This window comes from Symphodus melops (assembly GCF_947650265.1).
Source record: "Symphodus melops genome assembly, chromosome: 4".
NCBI lineage: Eukaryota > Metazoa > Chordata > Actinopteri > Labriformes > Labridae > Symphodus > Symphodus melops.
The window spans coordinates 12,356,400-12,373,724 of NC_136694.1; the positions used below are offsets into that span (position 1 = coordinate 12,356,400).

The window sequence follows — 17,325 nt, forward strand, 5'->3', positions numbered from 1 at the left end:
TGAAGTCATGAATGTTTTCGGGAGCCCCTGTATTTCTAAACAGATACAGCACAAGGGAACATAGAAGACATAAGAAACAGGACTGGTGAACAGTGTCTTCTTGATGGCTGTCATCAAACCTAAGGGATTTGCTTGCTGTATACCCAGCAAAGTTTCTTTTTTAATTCAGTCACTACAGTGAAACGAGTTCTTCACCAACAAATAAGAAACATTATAAAGAACAAATGCTTGAATCTGTGCAACCTATACATTCATGTTTTCGTTTTCTATTTTTGTAAGGGGACAAATGTACATGAACATCAAAAAACATGTCAAAGAATAATCATTTTATTCTAACCCTATAATACATTTTCACTTTGGGATTTAAAAGATCAGTATAAACCTTTTTATCTCATCGATTCATTCGCTGTATGCATAATGCATGAGGAATATTAAAGCGCAGGGGGATACTCTACTGTTGGCACACGTTTATCTGTCTTGTGCCACTCCATGATTAGAAAAAAGACAATGTGAAATCTAAATTAATACATCATAAATGTATTTAGGGAATTGCATGATAAGAGATAAGAGGGTTTTTCAGTAAAACGTTTTAACATCAGGTAACAAACGAAGTAATTCAAAATTCTAAATAATCCCAAAGTCTTGAAAAACACAATATTTTTTCTAGTTGTATGTGATTATTTTTGGTATAAAACAAATGCATGCTGTTAAATATCCAGTCAATGGATGCCATTCACATCCATCTGCAACATGAAGATCAAGATTTCTCCTTTTCAGCCGCCGCAGCTTTTTCCCTTTCTATCTTGCCCTTCTCTCCCTGGTAGTAGTCTGACTCGATCCAGCCGGCCACGTCCGAGAGTTTGACATAAACATCGCCGTTGTTGTCCTCAGTGACCGTGTGGACCCGCTGCTTCACACCCTTAGAGTACCATCTGGGCACAGGTGGCTTCTCCCTGGGGTTGGTTGCCTTGTAAATGCTCTCCCCCTGGGCGAGACAGATCTTGTACTTGTGGTTTGGACAAATTATGCACAGCTTGCCGTCGAATTCCTGCAAAAAAGCAGGTCAACAATCTCATGGTGGATAAGTGCAGGTCATTTGGGCCATTCAACATTAGCATAATATTCTAATTTTATGCATAGTTGATTTCTTAATTACAGCAGACTTCAATGGATCAGTGTGACATTGAAAAAAATGCATTTCCTTTTTAAATTACATATTGGCTTCTTTCCTGAGGGTCATATAAAAAGAACAATCATAAAGATCTTAAGTCAAATGTATACCTTACCTCTATGTCTCCAGTCTGCAGTTCTCCTCCAGCATCTGTCCAGAAGGGAAGAGGATCAGTGTATTGCAGAATAAGCAAACAGTTTAGAACACACTAACATTTTGCTGACTGGACACACTTTGGAGGAGATATGTGTTAAAATGTCCAGTGGTTAACAAAGCACAGGAGTTTTAAATATTCCCATGACAGGTTTTTCTTATGGCAGCAATTTATTTTGAAACCCTTGAAAGTAAGCATTTGTTAACAGCACCTTTTATCCACATGAGAATAAAATGTTTATCTTATCAGATTTGAAGAGAAACTAAACATCATTGTTACCCTCTCCAGCTCTCAGGGAGGAGCTGCTTTGAGTTCAGAGGAAGAAGAAGAACAGTACTCACGGTAACAGTAAGAATCCATAGCATAAAAGACTCCCTGGTGGTGAATGATCAGTATGTCCCGACCTTCTAGTGTTCTAAAAGAGCGCTTTGCTTGGATGAGTTCATCCTTTTTCCCCACAAAATAAGGCCCTCCAGTGGGCTGCTCCTTCGCCTCCATATCCTGTGAAATGTAGTTTTGTGGGCAAGCAAGACATTTTCACATTTCAGGATTTATCTCAAAGAAGCGTTTTATTTTCTTCATGGAATCAAACTATCATGTGTTACTTCAGTTTCCACATGAAAAGTGTGTCTTTTAGATTTGTCACTGGGATTACTGTGTTGGCACCACCCATCACAGTTGTCAGCTTAAATTAAGTCTCCAACACCTCCACAACATTCAGCTGGAAGAAACCAAGCATGTCTTGGCACCGATCAGCTCTACTCCAAATAAAGTCAGAACTGCAATTTTAATCCCTCGTATCTGTGTCATCCTCACAAGTGTCACATTGTTAAGGATTATTTGATATGGTCCCTATGAAAACAATCAACTACCCGACACATACAGTATGCAACCTCAAGAAAGTGAAACAAGTTCTTAGAATGTAATTTTTTGGCTACATTGTTGTACCATTTGTCAATAAAAGACCATAGACCTAGATTTGTGATAAAGCACGAGTATAGTACCAAAAATATCTAGATGCAGGGGAACCTGACCCCCAGTGCAAGCAGAGTGGAAAATGAGCACTTCAGTGAAGGCTGAGTAAGCACGGTAGTAGCAGCAGCAGCGAAAGTCGCATGTCCCAAGGCCTCTGCTAAAACTACAGACAGCAACATGCGGTGAAGGAGGAAGCTACAGAAGAGCAAAATAATTGGATCTGACAGGAAAACAATCTTTGACTGAACCCCAGATGACTATAGGCCTATGCTAAATGTAAACAGTTCCTTATTATGCATGGAGAAACATTACCTTTGTATACAGTATGTACTTCTCTGTATCTCTCCTACATTCATTTTGCTAAAAAATAACAATATACATACTGTATGGATACGTTTTTGTACCTTGAAACACAGCAGCGCGTGTCCCCTCCGTCAGGCTGGAAAAACTGTGTGGCTGACAGTTCCGCATGTGTGGGATGTCCTTGTCTCTTCTATCTTCAGATACAAGCTGCCTTCAGTTGGTCCTATCTGAGTTGGGTTCATTTCTTATCTGTCTCCCACAGGCAAAAAACCCCAGAAGATACACATTTGGCATAAAACAGTTTCTCTGACTTTCAAAGTAATTTCCAGTATGAGTCCATCCTTTAACTTTACATATTTATGACTGTTATTTAACTATTAAGACTTAAATTGTTTTATAAATTGGATTCATTTCTTTATCACCTTCATCTGTGGTTATCACATTCATCTGCAGTTGTACTGTAGTAGTTAGTAGCCTACATTTACAGTACATTTACTCAACTACTCAAGTTCTCAGTCACCACAGATTTTCTCTTTTCATCTTTTCTTTGTTTGTAGTTTGTATAACTTGGAAGTATTTTATTTGCCACTTTGATACTTTTAGTTGTACTAGTTTTCATGTAATAAAAGATACAACTTATTTATTTTATTAATAATAATGTACTTTATTGTTATACCAATTTTCAAAACAGGGTTACAAAGTGCTTTACAAAATAAAGAAAAAATAGAGAAATGTAAGGAAGACAATGTTTAATGATAACAAACAAGATAGTGAGAGATTATACAAGAGGAGTTCAACAAATTATAGAAATAAAAACTAAATAAAAATATTCTAAATCAATAAAGAATCAAAGGAATAATGAAAAAATAATGTAGTAATGCAACATTACAGACTATTAAACTCAAGCATGAAACACTGTTACACTTATAACAGTGATTTATGATAATTAAAAAAAGATCCATTAGAATAACATGGTACTCTATTAGCCTATAATGCTATGGTATAATTAACAAAGCAGTCTTCCTGTTTTATGCTGTTCAACATGAGTCTAGTTCTACTTTTCTTTTTATAAATGTTGCTCAGTGCAGCTCATACATACTTTACTATATATATATATATATATATATATATATATATATATATATATATATATATATATATATATATATATATATATACAGTATATATACAGTGTATATATATATATATATATATATATATATATATATATAGTATAAATTATTTGTAGTATATCATTTGTAATATTTGTAATATATTACTTGACTCTGGATTTTATTAAATTTTGTTTAAGTCAGGGTTTGATGGACTGTAATTATTAATTAACGCGAGAACTGTGAAAGCGGAACTGAATGTGCCATAACCCCGTTAGGGCACCGGACTCATTTAGTCGGTGCGCCACGGAGCTCCGCTGTACTGCCCTCAGCTGTAGGAATAAATATAAACGCCCAATAAAATCCTATGTTGGACCGTAAGTTGTAGACATTTGGTAATATTTTATTGATTTAGTTATACGTTACAGTTACATTACACGCTACGACGCTACACAACTATAAGCAGACCGATGAGTTAGCCCACAGGTTTCTCTGCTCTGGTTACTAAAAGCTACAACACACTTTCTGCAACCCTGAAACTAAATCAGCTCAAGTTCCAGTGTGTGTGATAAAGGCTGCTCTCAATCCAGACACTGAAGGGTTTAAATGTTTATACTGTTATTGTATTCAAAGACCTTAACCGTCGCCTCTCAGGATAAAGTAGAAATGACTGATAGACTTATGAGCAAAGCCTGGACTAAAGCCAGTAGTTAAACATTTCACCATAGAAGAATAAAAGCAGTTTGTGTTATAATCGACTGAAAATGATCTTCTAGAAGTCTCCTTACATGTCTGGTAAACAGAATAAATACAACACCCGTATAATGTTTAAACAACTTACTGAACATTGAAGAGGTAGTTATCATCTGTGTCCCACCTGTTCAGAGCACTTAAACCACGTGAACCCTTTCATGTAGAAATACAATAGTTTAAAGGTAGTAACATAACTTTTAAAAGGGCTTTTCATTGTAAAACTTAACTATGTTGTTTTGTCTCCAGGGAGATGGCCCTGCGTGCTTGTGGATTCATAGTGTTTCGTCTCGCCAGTTGTGCCCCTCCACCAGACAACATTGAGTACCTTCTCTTGCAGACCTCTTATGGAGAACACCACTGGACCCCACCTAAAGGTGTTCACATTGACTAAATATATATTACTCATGTTGTACTTGGTGGTAAACACTTATGAGCTTTGACTGTTTTTTTCCCTCAAAAGGTCATGTGGACCCAGGCGAGGATGACCTCACCACAGCTCTGAGAGAGACCAAGGAGGAGGCAGGCCTGGGGGCAGAGCACTTGCGGGTAATAGACGGCTTTGTGCAGGAGCTTCGTTATGAGGTACGAGGCAGGCCCAAAGAGGTTCTGTACTGGCTGGCTGAGCTGAAGGACCCGGGGACAGCGGTGACTCTGTCAGACGAGCACCAGGACTACCGCTGGTCCCGGCTGGAGGATGCCTGCACTCTGGCCGGGTACAAAGACCTGCAGGACACACTAAGAGCAGCACAAACACACCTGGAAGCCCGGCAGGATAAACCGTAATGAACAAGAGTGACTGTGCGGACAGGTTGAGCACTCAGTGTGACTGGATAATGTCTCAGTGAAGTTTAAATCAGGTTGAATCAGATAAATGCGTCGTCTCTGACGAGAGTTAAGCAGTGTTGCTAAACCAGATTAAGAATGTGATCTTGTTCATGTCATTAAATGAATACTTCTTCTAAACGTACATAAATAAAGAACCACACAAATCAGACAAGCACCCTCTTAACGCTTGAACCTCAGAGGTGGAATAATCTGCCTTTCCCTGAACAAGGGGAGATGTTTAAAGAACTTGGCACTCATAAAGAGACAGTACGATGACAAAAGTAACTTCTTCAGTAAAATAAAAATGAGTGAATGAAATGAAGTTGCAAGCAGGAGTTTATACCACTGGGTGGAGACAAAGTAAAAAAAATCTTTGCCACAGAGGCCAAGTTTTTTTTTTTTCCTGCTCTCATAATCCAAATTAAAGTGAGATACCACCATTACTCCTGCAAACGAGTTCTTGTCGAGAAACTAAATGCCAGTAAAGTACATAATTTGGAGATTCAGAACTGTGTGAATGAAATTTTAGTGGGACTATCATAAGATAATGAATAGTGGTAAATGTGCACATAGTTATAAATGTCAGACACTGAACAGCAGGTTCACAGTAGTTTCAGGGATGATATACTAAACTTAATATCATATAGTCCTTAAATCTAACGATTCACAATCAGTCTTCTTTTCATTTTGTGGTGTCTGTACAGTGTATCTCATTCATATCATGGTGTCCTCACTCGTATCATTTCATCTCACTCAAGTCATTTTTTTTGATTAAACAAGATGAAGCTGGAGCTGAGAAGCTGGACCTTTTATCCAAAGTGAGTGATCTCTTACAAGCAAATGATGCGTCTCCTGTAGGACTTCGAACCACTATGCTCAGTGGTGATGTGGTGTTGTACTATGTACGGTTCTGCTCTTAACCCCGTGCTGCAGCAGGGTAACATCAATAACCTATACTGATGGGATAGAATGAGGGTCATTAAAGAAACAAATGGGTTATTTTAACTTCAGAAGCACTTCATTGAATATAAAACATATATATATTTTGGGCGGTCTCTGGACAAAATACCCAAAGTAACCTACGTTATTTTAAGTATTCAGTTTCCATTAGTAGCCTACACAGTATGCTGTAAAACCAACCTTTAGATTATATACAAGTTGAAATAATTCTGTATGACACCAGGACATCATTGATACTAATTTCATGCCTGGCGGAGCATAAAAGCTCTTTGATAAATGATCAGAGAGAACTACTCTTCTGAAAATGAAATGAAAATGTTTATCATAATTTAACTGCATCCGAGCAGATAATGTCATTTCATAATAAGGTTTAAAGTTTCTTTAAAACTTCTTTGTACATTCAATGGCATAGTTTATTGAAGGGCCTTTAAAAGGGCTGGTTCACAGACAAAATAAAAGTCCATAATCCCTGCCACTTACAATACTTCATTTCCTGATTCCACTTATATTCAGCGGAAGTGAACGGAGTTCAGTTTGCGCCGTTAAGTGAATTGAAAAGTGATATTGAAAGCATTCTGCAGCAAAATGACCACCACAGAGATACGCTGAACTATCAGCACTTCTGATAAGAACAATTTCTCGAGGTCCTGGCGGTGACCTAAACAGGATTTGTTTGGGGCCGATAGCGATATAGGATAGGATATAACTTTATTGATATCAAGGAGAGAAAAAAGCAGATACAATTTCTCTAATCCACCTCGATCTGGTGTCTTGGTGAACATTTATACGGTTTGAAAGCCTGTTTCCCTTTTAAATGGTGCCTCATTTGGAAGGAACATGAGTGCGTGAGATATGTGTATGTGGGCTGTGCCTAAGAAAAACTTCTCCGCCAATTCCAAACAGCTTATTCTGGTGTTGCTATTGACTCTTGTTTTGAGCTTCTGATACCCCAGGTGCTGCCGATCAAATGCCTGATTGCCTGATCTGAATCGGCCCGTGCCATACAATGCTACTTCAAGTCAATGTTTCAGCTGGAGCGTGATCATGCTTGTTGCGTGTTGTATCCATATAGCGCCCTCTGCTGGTGGCAATCAGAAAGAGAACGGGCATTTTAATGCAATGAAACTCAAATGAAACGATATATGACTAGTAATTAATTCTAGTGATATCAGCATATATCAGTGATAAAAGTAGCAGATAGTATTTTATGTATATTTATATTTAGCTCAACTTCTGGATGATTTTAATCCTATCCATAGGTAAAAAAGTATCCCAAGAGTTTGTTTTCCTGTTTACTGCCCCTTTAAGTGAATATATTTTTACTGGAACACACTCAAATCGAAGAAGCATGTGGAAGTGATCTGTTGTCAATAGCCAAATGAGGTAAAACCTAAAGGCAGGCTTTAGTGACACTTTTATTTTGAAAGGTTCTCCAACTTAACCACAATAATGGTATGCTTCCTTCAGCACAATCACCTACTTAACTCCAAAAAAAACCACTTCCCTGTGTTTTGTCTGATTTCCATGAAGAGTGGGCTTAGCAACACATACCAAAGCTACATTGAAAAACAAACCCAACAATGTATATATAGATTTTTTTTTGTTTTACAATAAAATCTTCATGAGTGGCGTCTGCTTCCTCTCAAACACAAATTGATGAGGGCAAAAAAAAAAAAGAAGACACAAAATCAAAGAAGAAACCAACACGGACAGCAATAACATCATTGGGTGTGGACACACTGTGGACACGCAGGTCTCAGTCCAGTAAGGGTGCGACAATGTGAGAGTCCACACTACACTCTTGTGCACACACAAAACAGATAAAATGATCAAAACGGCTGCATTAAGTCTCCTGTCTGTAGTTTGATTGAACAGTTTAGACTGCAGAAACGTTTAGCGAATCATTTCTTCGGATGAATAAAAGAATCCTCCCTCTGCTCTTTTCATAAAAACAAGGCATGTCTGAGTAATGAGGAGGAGGAGTTTAAGATTGAGGAGCTCTAACTCATTACTGAATTGCTATCATAAGGACTAAACTATGCCAAGACTGTGCTCAAACAAAAACAATAATGCTGATTACAATTTTTCTATCTGCTATCTAGTGGGGGGAAAAGCTCGGCTCTTACACAATCCATCTAGGAATTTGCGGAAATCCATATTTTGGCTTTTAAGATTTCATGACACAAGGTAACATCTGGCCCTTCTCTGTCCAGTGGTACCTTAGTCAGCAGAGAAATTGTTTGGCATGTAACCCTGTAAAATCTCTAATTGGTAAATAATAATAATAATAAAAACCATGATACACATATTGGTGTTAATATAAGAGGTGCTGGTTCACCTGTTGCTGGTACAGGCTAGCTGTTACACCCTATTACTTGTCTTTGTGCAAACTGAACTAACTGGCTGCTGGCCTTAAGTCTGTTTTTTTAAGGATCTGACATCACAATGGTATCATTCTCCTTGTCTAACTCTTCTCCAAAAGTAGTAAGCGTGTTGACCAATATATCAATCTTGTCCATTATCAGACGTAAATGACATTGGTACATTCAATACATTGATTTAACTTTGTTCAATAATGTTGAGTGAGGGGCGAAAAAAAAGAGGGGGAGGGGACCACGACAAGAAAAGTTCAGAATCTCTGGTCTCGTATCTGCCTCCAGGTGTGCCTTGATTACAAATCCATGAAAGATCCAGCATAAGAGTGGAAGTCCTCTCCTGTCATGGACAGAAAACTCAGTGAGCCTCCAAAGCACGGGGGCTGGAAGGAAATGTTTCACTCCTTTGGCTTCACATTAAATCCATAAGGAATCTCTTCAAGAGTTTATTCGAACAGATTAAATCCACTACAGGCATCCAATCCTCCATTGTCTTTAAAAAGAATGCTTGTGGCCCTTTACTTGGTTTCCTTGGCGTAAAAAATAAAAAGCTTGCGCAACGCTCTGTCGTGTTGAAAAGGACAAACAAAATTCAAGCCCACAACCATCAAACACAGCTAAAAACGCGTCGACAACTTGATGTCTTGCAAGCAACATTAGTCACATTTTGTCATTCAGTGTGTTCAAAGGTTTAATACTCAGAAGGTGTTTTTTTTTTTTTTTTTAATCATTCAAATCCCCAGCCCCGTTCACTCCTCCCAAAACAGCCCTGCAGCACAGTGCAAACACTCTGAATGTTTTCTCAACTGGACAAAGTCGAAAAGGTCATTTGGGAATAACTTACTCGTGACAGAAGTCTACACCGGTTCCAAGAGACAGGGACAACAACAACAACAAAAAAATAGATATAGATGAAAAGTAAAAGTAAATACTCACACGCACAGACACACAAAAATAACAGGCAATCAGTGTCATGTTCATTCAAATGCAAATGTGGAGCTAAACTGCATGGAGATGAACAGATTCTGGATGTGGAGTAGCACAGTAATAATGTCCACTTTTCCCACATCTGTTTAGAAGCCCAAATGAGGAGTCACAGCAACAAAACATTTTCACATCGATCTCAACAGGATGTGAGCAACTGTCTCTGAAGAGCTACTCATCACAGGTGTTTCTTCAAACTGTTTTACATTGGACTCTAGCCTTTCAGGAAGATAACATCTTTGAAGGACCTGAATCAGGACCAGCAGCATCACTCAGTCACGTGTAAACACACTGGTGGTGGGATGGGAGACTTTTCAGTTCACTCTGCCCTCTAGAAGCATCCAGAAAGTAAGAAAAGAAGGTGAAGGTGAGGAGCAGTTTCATGTTTGAAGTTTTTCTTTTTGTCTCTCAGTGAAAGTCTGTTTGAGGCCCTGAGGTTTAAGAGGCAGAGAGAGGTGTAGGAGGCGACTCGAGAACAAAAAAGGTCCGAAACCTTGTTCACCCCCGCCCAAAACGACGTTGCTTTCAGTAATCACGAGCGAGCGTTTATGATGAACACTTTCTGATTGTACGTCCAGGAGGCCGGAGTCACAGCAGAGCCTGCGTTTGTACGTTTCACGTTGATTGCATCAAAGTTGAACAGAGAGGCGTGAGGGGGACAGAGGACACTAGCTCAAGAGCTCATGGGTTGGGTAATGAGCCAAACGGCCCCATTTTCCATTCGCCAGTCTCTCTGAGCCCGCCCCCCCCTCCGCACCCTCCAGAAGATACAAGGGACAAGTCAGTGGGGACTAAATGTCAACTGATGACACAAAAAGGTACAAAAAAAAAAACAGCGACAGGTAAAGATGTTAGGATAGAGCCAACACCATTTGACACAGCTACAGTGGAGTCCAAGAGACCACCACAAGGACAACTGTTTTCATCACTTACCAAAAACTAAGACATTTTGTTTACTTTGCAGAAGGTTTTTTTTAATCATATTATGTCCATTGGGAGAAATCTTCTCTCTGCGGGTATGGTGGGGGTCGCATATGTAGTGGTCCTTTAATAACAAAGCGACTGTTATATAAGCACTAAGAGTACTGTTACGAATTAAATTGACTAAAAAAGAAAAAAAAAAGGCCTTGGATTCAAAGGCCAGAATCAGTGACCAGACACATCTAGCGATGGCACCACGGTGTGAAGCCAACTAAACTGACAGTCCATACTGCAGCAAAAAAACAACAACAAAAAACTACACTCAAAGACCAAATATTGGATGAAATCTAATTCATTCTGATGATGATAAAGAAATACAACAGGGTTTTGAAAGCTAGAAAGAAAAGCAGTGATGGCAGTCTTGTTTGGATGTATGTATGTTTTTATCTTGAGTGGAGTCTGTAACCTTAAACGGGAGTGATCCCACATGGAGTGAAAACCATCGTTTGTGGTTTGAAGTAACGAGGCAGATCTTCAACTTCCTCCAAATGGGATCTTTTAAAAACGAGAAGTAGAGAAAGAACACCAAAAGGCCTTTGGTGTTTCTTCCGATCAGTGCTGGAATCATTTCAATTCTCTTCAAATCTGGAAAACATCTGATATTGGATAGAGTGCAAGCTGTAATTAAGGCAGACGGTGGAAACTAATACTAACTTTCAGTGAAAACAGTAGAAAACAACCTAATTAATAGTATCTGAGAACTACTACTTTACCAATCATTTGTATTAGTTTAAGAAATGATGAAAAGTCCTTTGGCTGTAGACCTCTGACCCCACTGTACACACACTCGCAAAAACACACACACAAGGAAAAATTGTAACGAAACGGGTTAAAGAAAGGGGGCTGTTGGTGGGGGGGTGTTGGCAGGGAGGAGTAATCCCTCAGATCATCATGAGTCTTCGTTGCCAGAGTCATCCTGGTTGTCATACCGTCTGGTGGACATCTCGCCGTCCTCCGCGGCGCTGATCCCCCCAGCCTCGCCTACAGACTCCATATCACTCTCGTCTTCATCCTCGTCCTCCTCCTCCATGTCGTCGTCATAGAGGTCATCATAGAGGAGATCTGAACTACTGTCCTGAGAGGGGACCCTGGTCTGGACACAGTACTCAGCTAATGTGGTCGGCACTTTGACGCCATCGCGTTCTGCCTCCGCCGCTGTGGCCAGCACTTGCTTCCTGAGAGCCAAAGGAGAATCAAAAATCAGTGTTGGTTCACTAATTAGAACTTAATGTTGGAAGAGATTATATCTGAGAGAGTCTAGACACCTGATGATCTCTGCATACTCCTTGTCCTTCCCTTTGCTGTCCCTCCATTTTCGAAACATGACAGATGCGTCCACGTTGGCCGGGGAGAAGGTGTTGGGCTCATTGAGCAGAGAGATCACACTAAGCAGGATAGTCCTGATGGCGAAAAGAGGAAGAAAGAAAATGAGGACGCTCTCTTATCAGGTCCTGACACTGTATGAAAGAAAAGCTTTATGAAGGATTTTTTCTTATTTTATACTGTGGTGAGCTTCATCCCAGCCCTGACGGAGGCGTGAACACACCTCTTTTTCCCCTTGTGGCTTAATTACATGCAGCACACAATCTGCACCAGTTCTTCAAACACAGCCTCAGCACATTGCACCTAGTCCTCTACAAAAGCTGATGTGCTGATATTTTGAATTTAAAAGACATTCTGAGATATACCCTGCAGCTGAATCTTGTTCGTTAAATGGAACTCAGAAAAAAAGGAATGCTAAAAACCTAATGTACATACATGAGTTACTGTGCGTGTCTTTGGGCAGCTCTTCTAATCTAAACTTTTTTTTTTTTTTGCCTTATTTAAAGATCATTTCTGCTTTTATTAGATATCAGAGGGAGACAGGAAATTGGGATGGGACATCGCAAAAGGCCGCACACCTTTAGCTTTCTTATCCATCATGCTATGAACAAGAACAAGAAGAGATTCAGAGCACCAAGCTGAATTTTACAAAGTGAGTGCATTTTGCATCGATATGCAAATTGAATAAGAGAAACAGAAATGCAATGACAATACAGCATGTCTAAATTGTGAAATGGATTTAAATGCATACATAAGGTAGTGTGGCAGACGTTACCTGACATTCTGGGTGGGGTTCCATCTTTCAGAGGGTAACTCCCCGCTCTGAGGGTCGTCCACAGGAGGATGCAGAATGGAGATGCAGACATCTCCATTCTGCAAGAGTCAACATAGTGAGCTGTTTAATGTCTGTCTGGACAACACGAGTGTACTTTCGCTATATATCACACAAAACGCATTACCTCGTAGATGTTGGGGTGCCACATCTTTGTGAGGAAGCGAAAGGTTGGCGGGGAGTACGGGTAATCAACTGGGAACTTGATGTGAGCCTATGAGATGAAAACGGGGTCACAGTCAACACACGCTTCACAGACAGTGAAGTCAATCTCGCCCAGTTTATGTCCCTTTGAGCCTGCTGGTCTCCGCCTTAAGGAGCAGAGACCACAGGAGGAAGTGAGCCGACAAATTGAAAATCATTTAAACATTTTTCACTCGTCAATCGATTGAACATCTTTAGGTTAGACATGTTTATGTTTACAGAGGGGCGAGGAAAAGAACAAAAAAACAACTGCATGAGTACATTGTGCTTGTAAAACCACCAGTTAGTTGGTCTTGGGTTGAGATGAATAAGATCAGATGGAAAAGTATGATTCAGGATGTCAAACACTCACCTACTGTTTGTCTGACTGGGACACTACCTAGATCTGCGTGTGTGTAGGGTGTTAATGTGCGTTTAGTTATGTACTCATATCTGTGTGTGTCTATAAATATCTATGTGGGTTTGTTTTGAAAAGTGAAAAAAATTAAAAAGGTGTTATACAGCGACTTTTACATTTTAAGGAAGCTAAAGATGAATCAGATCTAATTTCAGCTTGTCATCGCTGTTATAACACCGTTTCCTGTTCAAGTCAAGCATTGAGGAGCATTTAAAAACAAGCTCTCCTTGTTGACTCGTCTGGCCTCACAATATGACCAAGTATTTAACTACAAAGTAACTGCAGAGAGCGGCTATCATCTGTGCTTGTTACATCATTTTTTAATGCATTTCAATTGAGCTCCACATGGGCTCCTGGTTCTGTAGTTTCTTTCCAAAAGTGTTGCACAATTATCTAGGTGAAAGGCTTGGTGTGTGTGTGTGTGTGTGTGTGTGTGTGTGTGTGTGTGTGTGTGTGTGTGTGTGTGTGTGTGTGTGTGTGTGTGTGTGTGTGTGTGTGTGTGTGTGTGTGTGTGTGTGTGTGTGTGTGTGTGTGTGTGTGTGTGTAACACCACCCCAGCTCTCTGTGACCTGCTGCCTCTCAGATAGGACTATCAACACTACAAAACCAGCTTTCACGCGGGTGCAGCCTTGGGATATTAAAAACACAGATGTCATAAGAAAACGCTTATCCCGATTACTTGATAATAAATGGTTCATCATTTCACCAATCGGCCCTACAGGAGCCATGCAAGGTTCAGCAGCAGAAACAAAGTTACATGAGTCCTTGCTCTTCATCAATACTGTTACTACACCCTTACCTTAGAATAACAGGGTTTCATTCTTCTCTACAGAACACTAGATTCAACAAATGTGCCATTATATAATTAATTAAGTCAAAGCAAAAAAGACTATGATATGTTTAACGGTCAATATTACAGTTTTTGTAATATTGTAATGTAATATAACTCATAAAGCAATTTGTGTACATAGCAATACTTCTTCAAATACTCTACCCCTGAATTTGTCTTTTTTCCCCATCTCTATATATATTCTTATTTCTTACTGTGATATTACTTCATCTGAACAATCTGTCTCTAAACCTGTCAACTTTTTTTCTCATCCACCCAAAGTGTGCAAGCTGGATTACAGTCATCATTTATTTTATTCAAGTACTTGTCATTTTAACCTTATTTCCCATGTTAACTTTTTTTTTTTTTGCACCAATACACCAAGAATAATTCCTTGTATATGTAAATGTTCTTGGCAGTAAAAACACGATTCTGGATTATTGAGCCTTATGTGCAACGTCTACTCTGTTCAAGACGGCACATGTATATTTGTAAACATTGTTCATATATTCAATTCCCTGTGATGAAACAAAGCTTAGAGATACTCTGCACGTTGGTTTGGCTCATTTCAATTAAATTCATATTTTACACTATAAATATATTTATGTAGTACTACTTCTACATTGTGTACGAGAGAAGCTGAACCTCCCTAATCTTTATTGACATGATGATTAGAAACTCTAGCTATGTAAATCTGGTTGACACTTTTTTGCACCTCTCGTTTTTTTGATTTATGATTATTTTATCATGATTTGTAGTATCTACGTTGTCAGTGTACTGTTTGTTCTGTCCCTCGGTAAGTTTGTGTAGCAGAGCTGAAGTTGTCTCGGCCATGGTCTCTTTTGAGATAAAATTAAATGACCTGGATATAATATATATATATATATATATATATATATATATATATATTTATTTATTTATTTATTTTAAGAGTTGTACTTCCTCTGGTTGTTACATCCCTACCGCTGTTAATGTGTGGGGAGTTTTTCTTAATCAACATCAGAGTATAAGTATAGAGGACTTACTATAATGTGATGTGCACACTGGACAAAAGGCCTGAAAATAACTTGTGATTCAAGGCTATAAAGATCTAATTAATCGGACCTGACTTGACAGTAGATGTCACCTGTCACTGTAAAAGCAAAGCATAAAGACATAAACGATGTTCAGTTGAACTATTGACATCAACCAGGCCTGCTCTATATTACTTTTGAATTCCTTGAACGCCACAGTGTCATATGCCTTGCCCAAACTTGAATACGCTCTCATTGTATTGTGTTTCTAGACTGTATTAGTACCATGAAAGACAGCAAGATCAGTCCAATCTTGCCCTTCTCTCTTACTCTTGCTCTGTGCTGAGGTGCCATTTATATCGGTCTCACAGCTAAAAATAGGCATCTGAAGCACAACCATCATACAGCAAGAGGGGGAAGGCTGGACAAGGAGAATTGATGGACAGGGGAGGAAAAATAAAGATTATAGAAATATAAAAGGCTGCCTGAAAACACGTCAAAACTGAAAAACAAATCCTAGAACAGTCAAGGTGATCCAGGCCATTGTTGCATTATAGATATAGAAGATGTTACCTGATCTGACAGTCAAGGTTCAAACAGAGTCATTGAACTACCGAGGCTGTTTTCTAAATGGCATCAATCTCCTATATATCCACCTTAGGGATTGATAATTGCCCAGGGGCCACAGTTGCACTGTTTATACAAATATAATAACCTATCACTGAACATATTAGCTTCATAAACATGTTTCATTATCTTAACTCTTTGTCATTTACTTTCCCTGCACTATTATTAATATGTGTATTCCCACCTTAAAGTAGCCTCCTTCATACAGGGTGTTTGGGGGTCCGAAGATGGCCACTTCCCAGTTGTAGAGATCAGACTCCTCCACCAGAGTGATGCGGAAACCCTCCACCGGCTGCTCCTGCAGAGACTTCAGCTCCATCATCAGGGCCTTCTGGGAACTAGGGGTTGCCTGGTGGGCCATGTTCATTCCACGTCTGACACCAGTGGTCACAGATCAGTGAAAGGTAAAGGGGGAAGATGTAAGTATGAGGCTTTACTTTACTGTCAGGAAAGTACATGTCATACAATTTTGATGCGAAAGCAACTGTTGAATCTGCAGCCCCACTAACTAGCAGTCTGCTTTGTTTACATCTATTTCTAAAACAGAGAACAGCTGAGAAAAGAAAACAGCAACAAAGAACAAATTTGAACAGAAACATAACAAGTAAAATAAATCAAAAACAAACAGATTTCGCCATTCCAAGCTAGCATAGGTCAATGTTTTGGTTCGCAGGCCCGTGTAGGAAAAAAAAACAAAGTTAATATGAAGTCTTTACCTCTGTCTCCTTGCACTGTTTTATGTATTTGTTTGGTTAGGGCTGGGAGGTATACTCATTTGTTGTCCATGCCTAGCCTGGTTATGTCTTGTCAGAGATAGAGGTAGGAGCAGTGGATTTTCCTGCTAAAAGGTATGGCTGCTCCTCGTGTTGTGTTTCCCAAATTCTTTGTGTGCCAGTGTTGACAGCTGACATGGAGCTAGTATCTGGATACTTCACGGTCTCCTGCGGATCATTCTCGGGCTCAAAAGAGGAAAACTCGTCCTCCTGGACATCCCTCCGCGCTGCTGCTGGTTCGGTTCGGACCAGGCGCTCAGCTGATCCCTGCTTGTTTATGTTTGTTTATCTGCTCTCTGGCAGTCTCAACTTCTCCACACGTCAGCTAAACCCCCACCGAGCAACTTCGTTCAATTGCAGCAGCTATTCTCCGAGCCGCCGTCCCCTCCAGCACAGTGGCAGTCTAAGACACGGATATATTCGAGCCGACGGTCGCGAAAAGGACAGTAAGTGAGAGGTTTACACTCACGAATAACAGTGGATTTCATCGATTTTTTATTTTCCTCCCATCGGTGCTTCCGGCTATCATTGCGCGTGTCTGAAAAGACGTAAAGCACGTACAGGTCTAAAAAAACGTGACGTACGCGTACACGACGATGAATAAAATAAAGAAAACAAAATGGAAATCTTCACAAATGCGTGCCTTTTACTGTTTAAGCTATTTTGGAGTCAGATAGATGTACTTGAAAGTACTTGTACGGACTTTCTTTGTCTTTTTTAACACATTTAATTTA

At 39.5% G+C, this 17,325-nt stretch overlaps 2 protein-coding genes across 8 annotated transcripts; one reads left to right on the plus strand and one right to left on the minus strand.

The window, feature by feature from the left end:
* Window positions 1-2,729: 2,729 nt before the first annotated feature.
* On the minus strand, window positions 2,730-17,163 carry ube2r2 (ubiquitin-conjugating enzyme E2R 2). 6 transcript variants are annotated; one of them, XM_079341255.1, is made up of 7 exons: window positions 16,535-17,151; window positions 16,003-16,192; window positions 12,876-12,962; window positions 12,692-12,789; window positions 11,859-11,993; window positions 11,523-11,768; window positions 2,730-2,852 (listed from the first exon to the last, which is right to left on the minus strand). In XM_079341255.1, exons 2-7 carry the CDS (start codon window positions 16,183-16,185, stop codon window positions 2,849-2,851), a joined length of 753 nt encoding a protein of 250 aa, XP_079197381.1. In that variant the 5' UTR covers window positions 16,186-16,192; window positions 16,535-17,151; the 3' UTR covers window positions 2,730-2,848. The 6 variants fall into 6 exon arrangements, with proteins under 6 accessions (XP_079197381.1, XP_079197378.1, XP_079197379.1 ...); XM_079341252.1 differs by lacking the exon at window positions 2,730-2,852 and adding an exon at window positions 7,110-7,334 and having other exon boundaries at window positions 16,535-17,153; XM_079341253.1 differs by lacking the exon at window positions 2,730-2,852 and adding an exon at window positions 7,111-7,331 and having other exon boundaries at window positions 16,535-17,153.
* Window positions 3,891-6,084, plus strand: nudt2 (nudix (nucleoside diphosphate linked moiety X)-type motif 2). Of its 2 annotated transcripts, XM_079341260.1 has the most exons (4): window positions 4,003-4,092; window positions 4,492-4,510; window positions 4,715-4,842; window positions 4,929-6,084. In XM_079341260.1, exons 1-4 carry the CDS (start codon window positions 4,083-4,085, stop codon window positions 5,249-5,251), a joined length of 480 nt encoding a protein of 159 aa, XP_079197386.1. In that variant the 5' UTR covers window positions 4,003-4,082; the 3' UTR covers window positions 5,252-6,084. The 2 variants fall into 2 exon arrangements, with proteins under 2 accessions (XP_079197385.1, XP_079197386.1); XM_079341259.1 differs by lacking the exon at window positions 4,492-4,510 and having other exon boundaries at window positions 3,891-4,092.
* Window positions 17,164-17,325: the final 162 nt, after the last annotated feature.

Coding starts and splice junctions, on each gene's coding strand:
- nudt2 (XM_079341259.1), top strand. CDS start 3,974: ATGTGCCATAACCCCGTTAGGGCACCGGACTCATTTAGTCGGTGCGCC. Junction 4,093..4,714: donor ATAAAATCCTATGTTGGACC/GTAAGTTGTAGA, acceptor TTTTGTCTCCAG/GGAGATGGCCCTGCGTGCTT. Junction 4,843..4,928: donor CCACTGGACCCCACCTAAAG/GTGTTCACATTG, acceptor TTCCCTCAAAAG/GTCATGTGGACCCAGGCGAG.
- ube2r2 (XM_079341251.1), bottom strand. CDS start 16,185: ATGAACATGGCCCACCAGGCAACCCCTAGTTCCCAGAAGGCCCTGATG. Junction 11,769..11,858: donor GAGTATGCAGAGATCATCAG/GTGTCTAGACTC, acceptor TTTGGCTCTCAG/GAAGCAAGTGCTGGCCACAG. Junction 11,190..11,522: donor GGCGAGATGTCCACCAGACG/GTATGACAACCA, acceptor ATCCAATATCAG/ATGTTTTCCAGATTTGAAGA.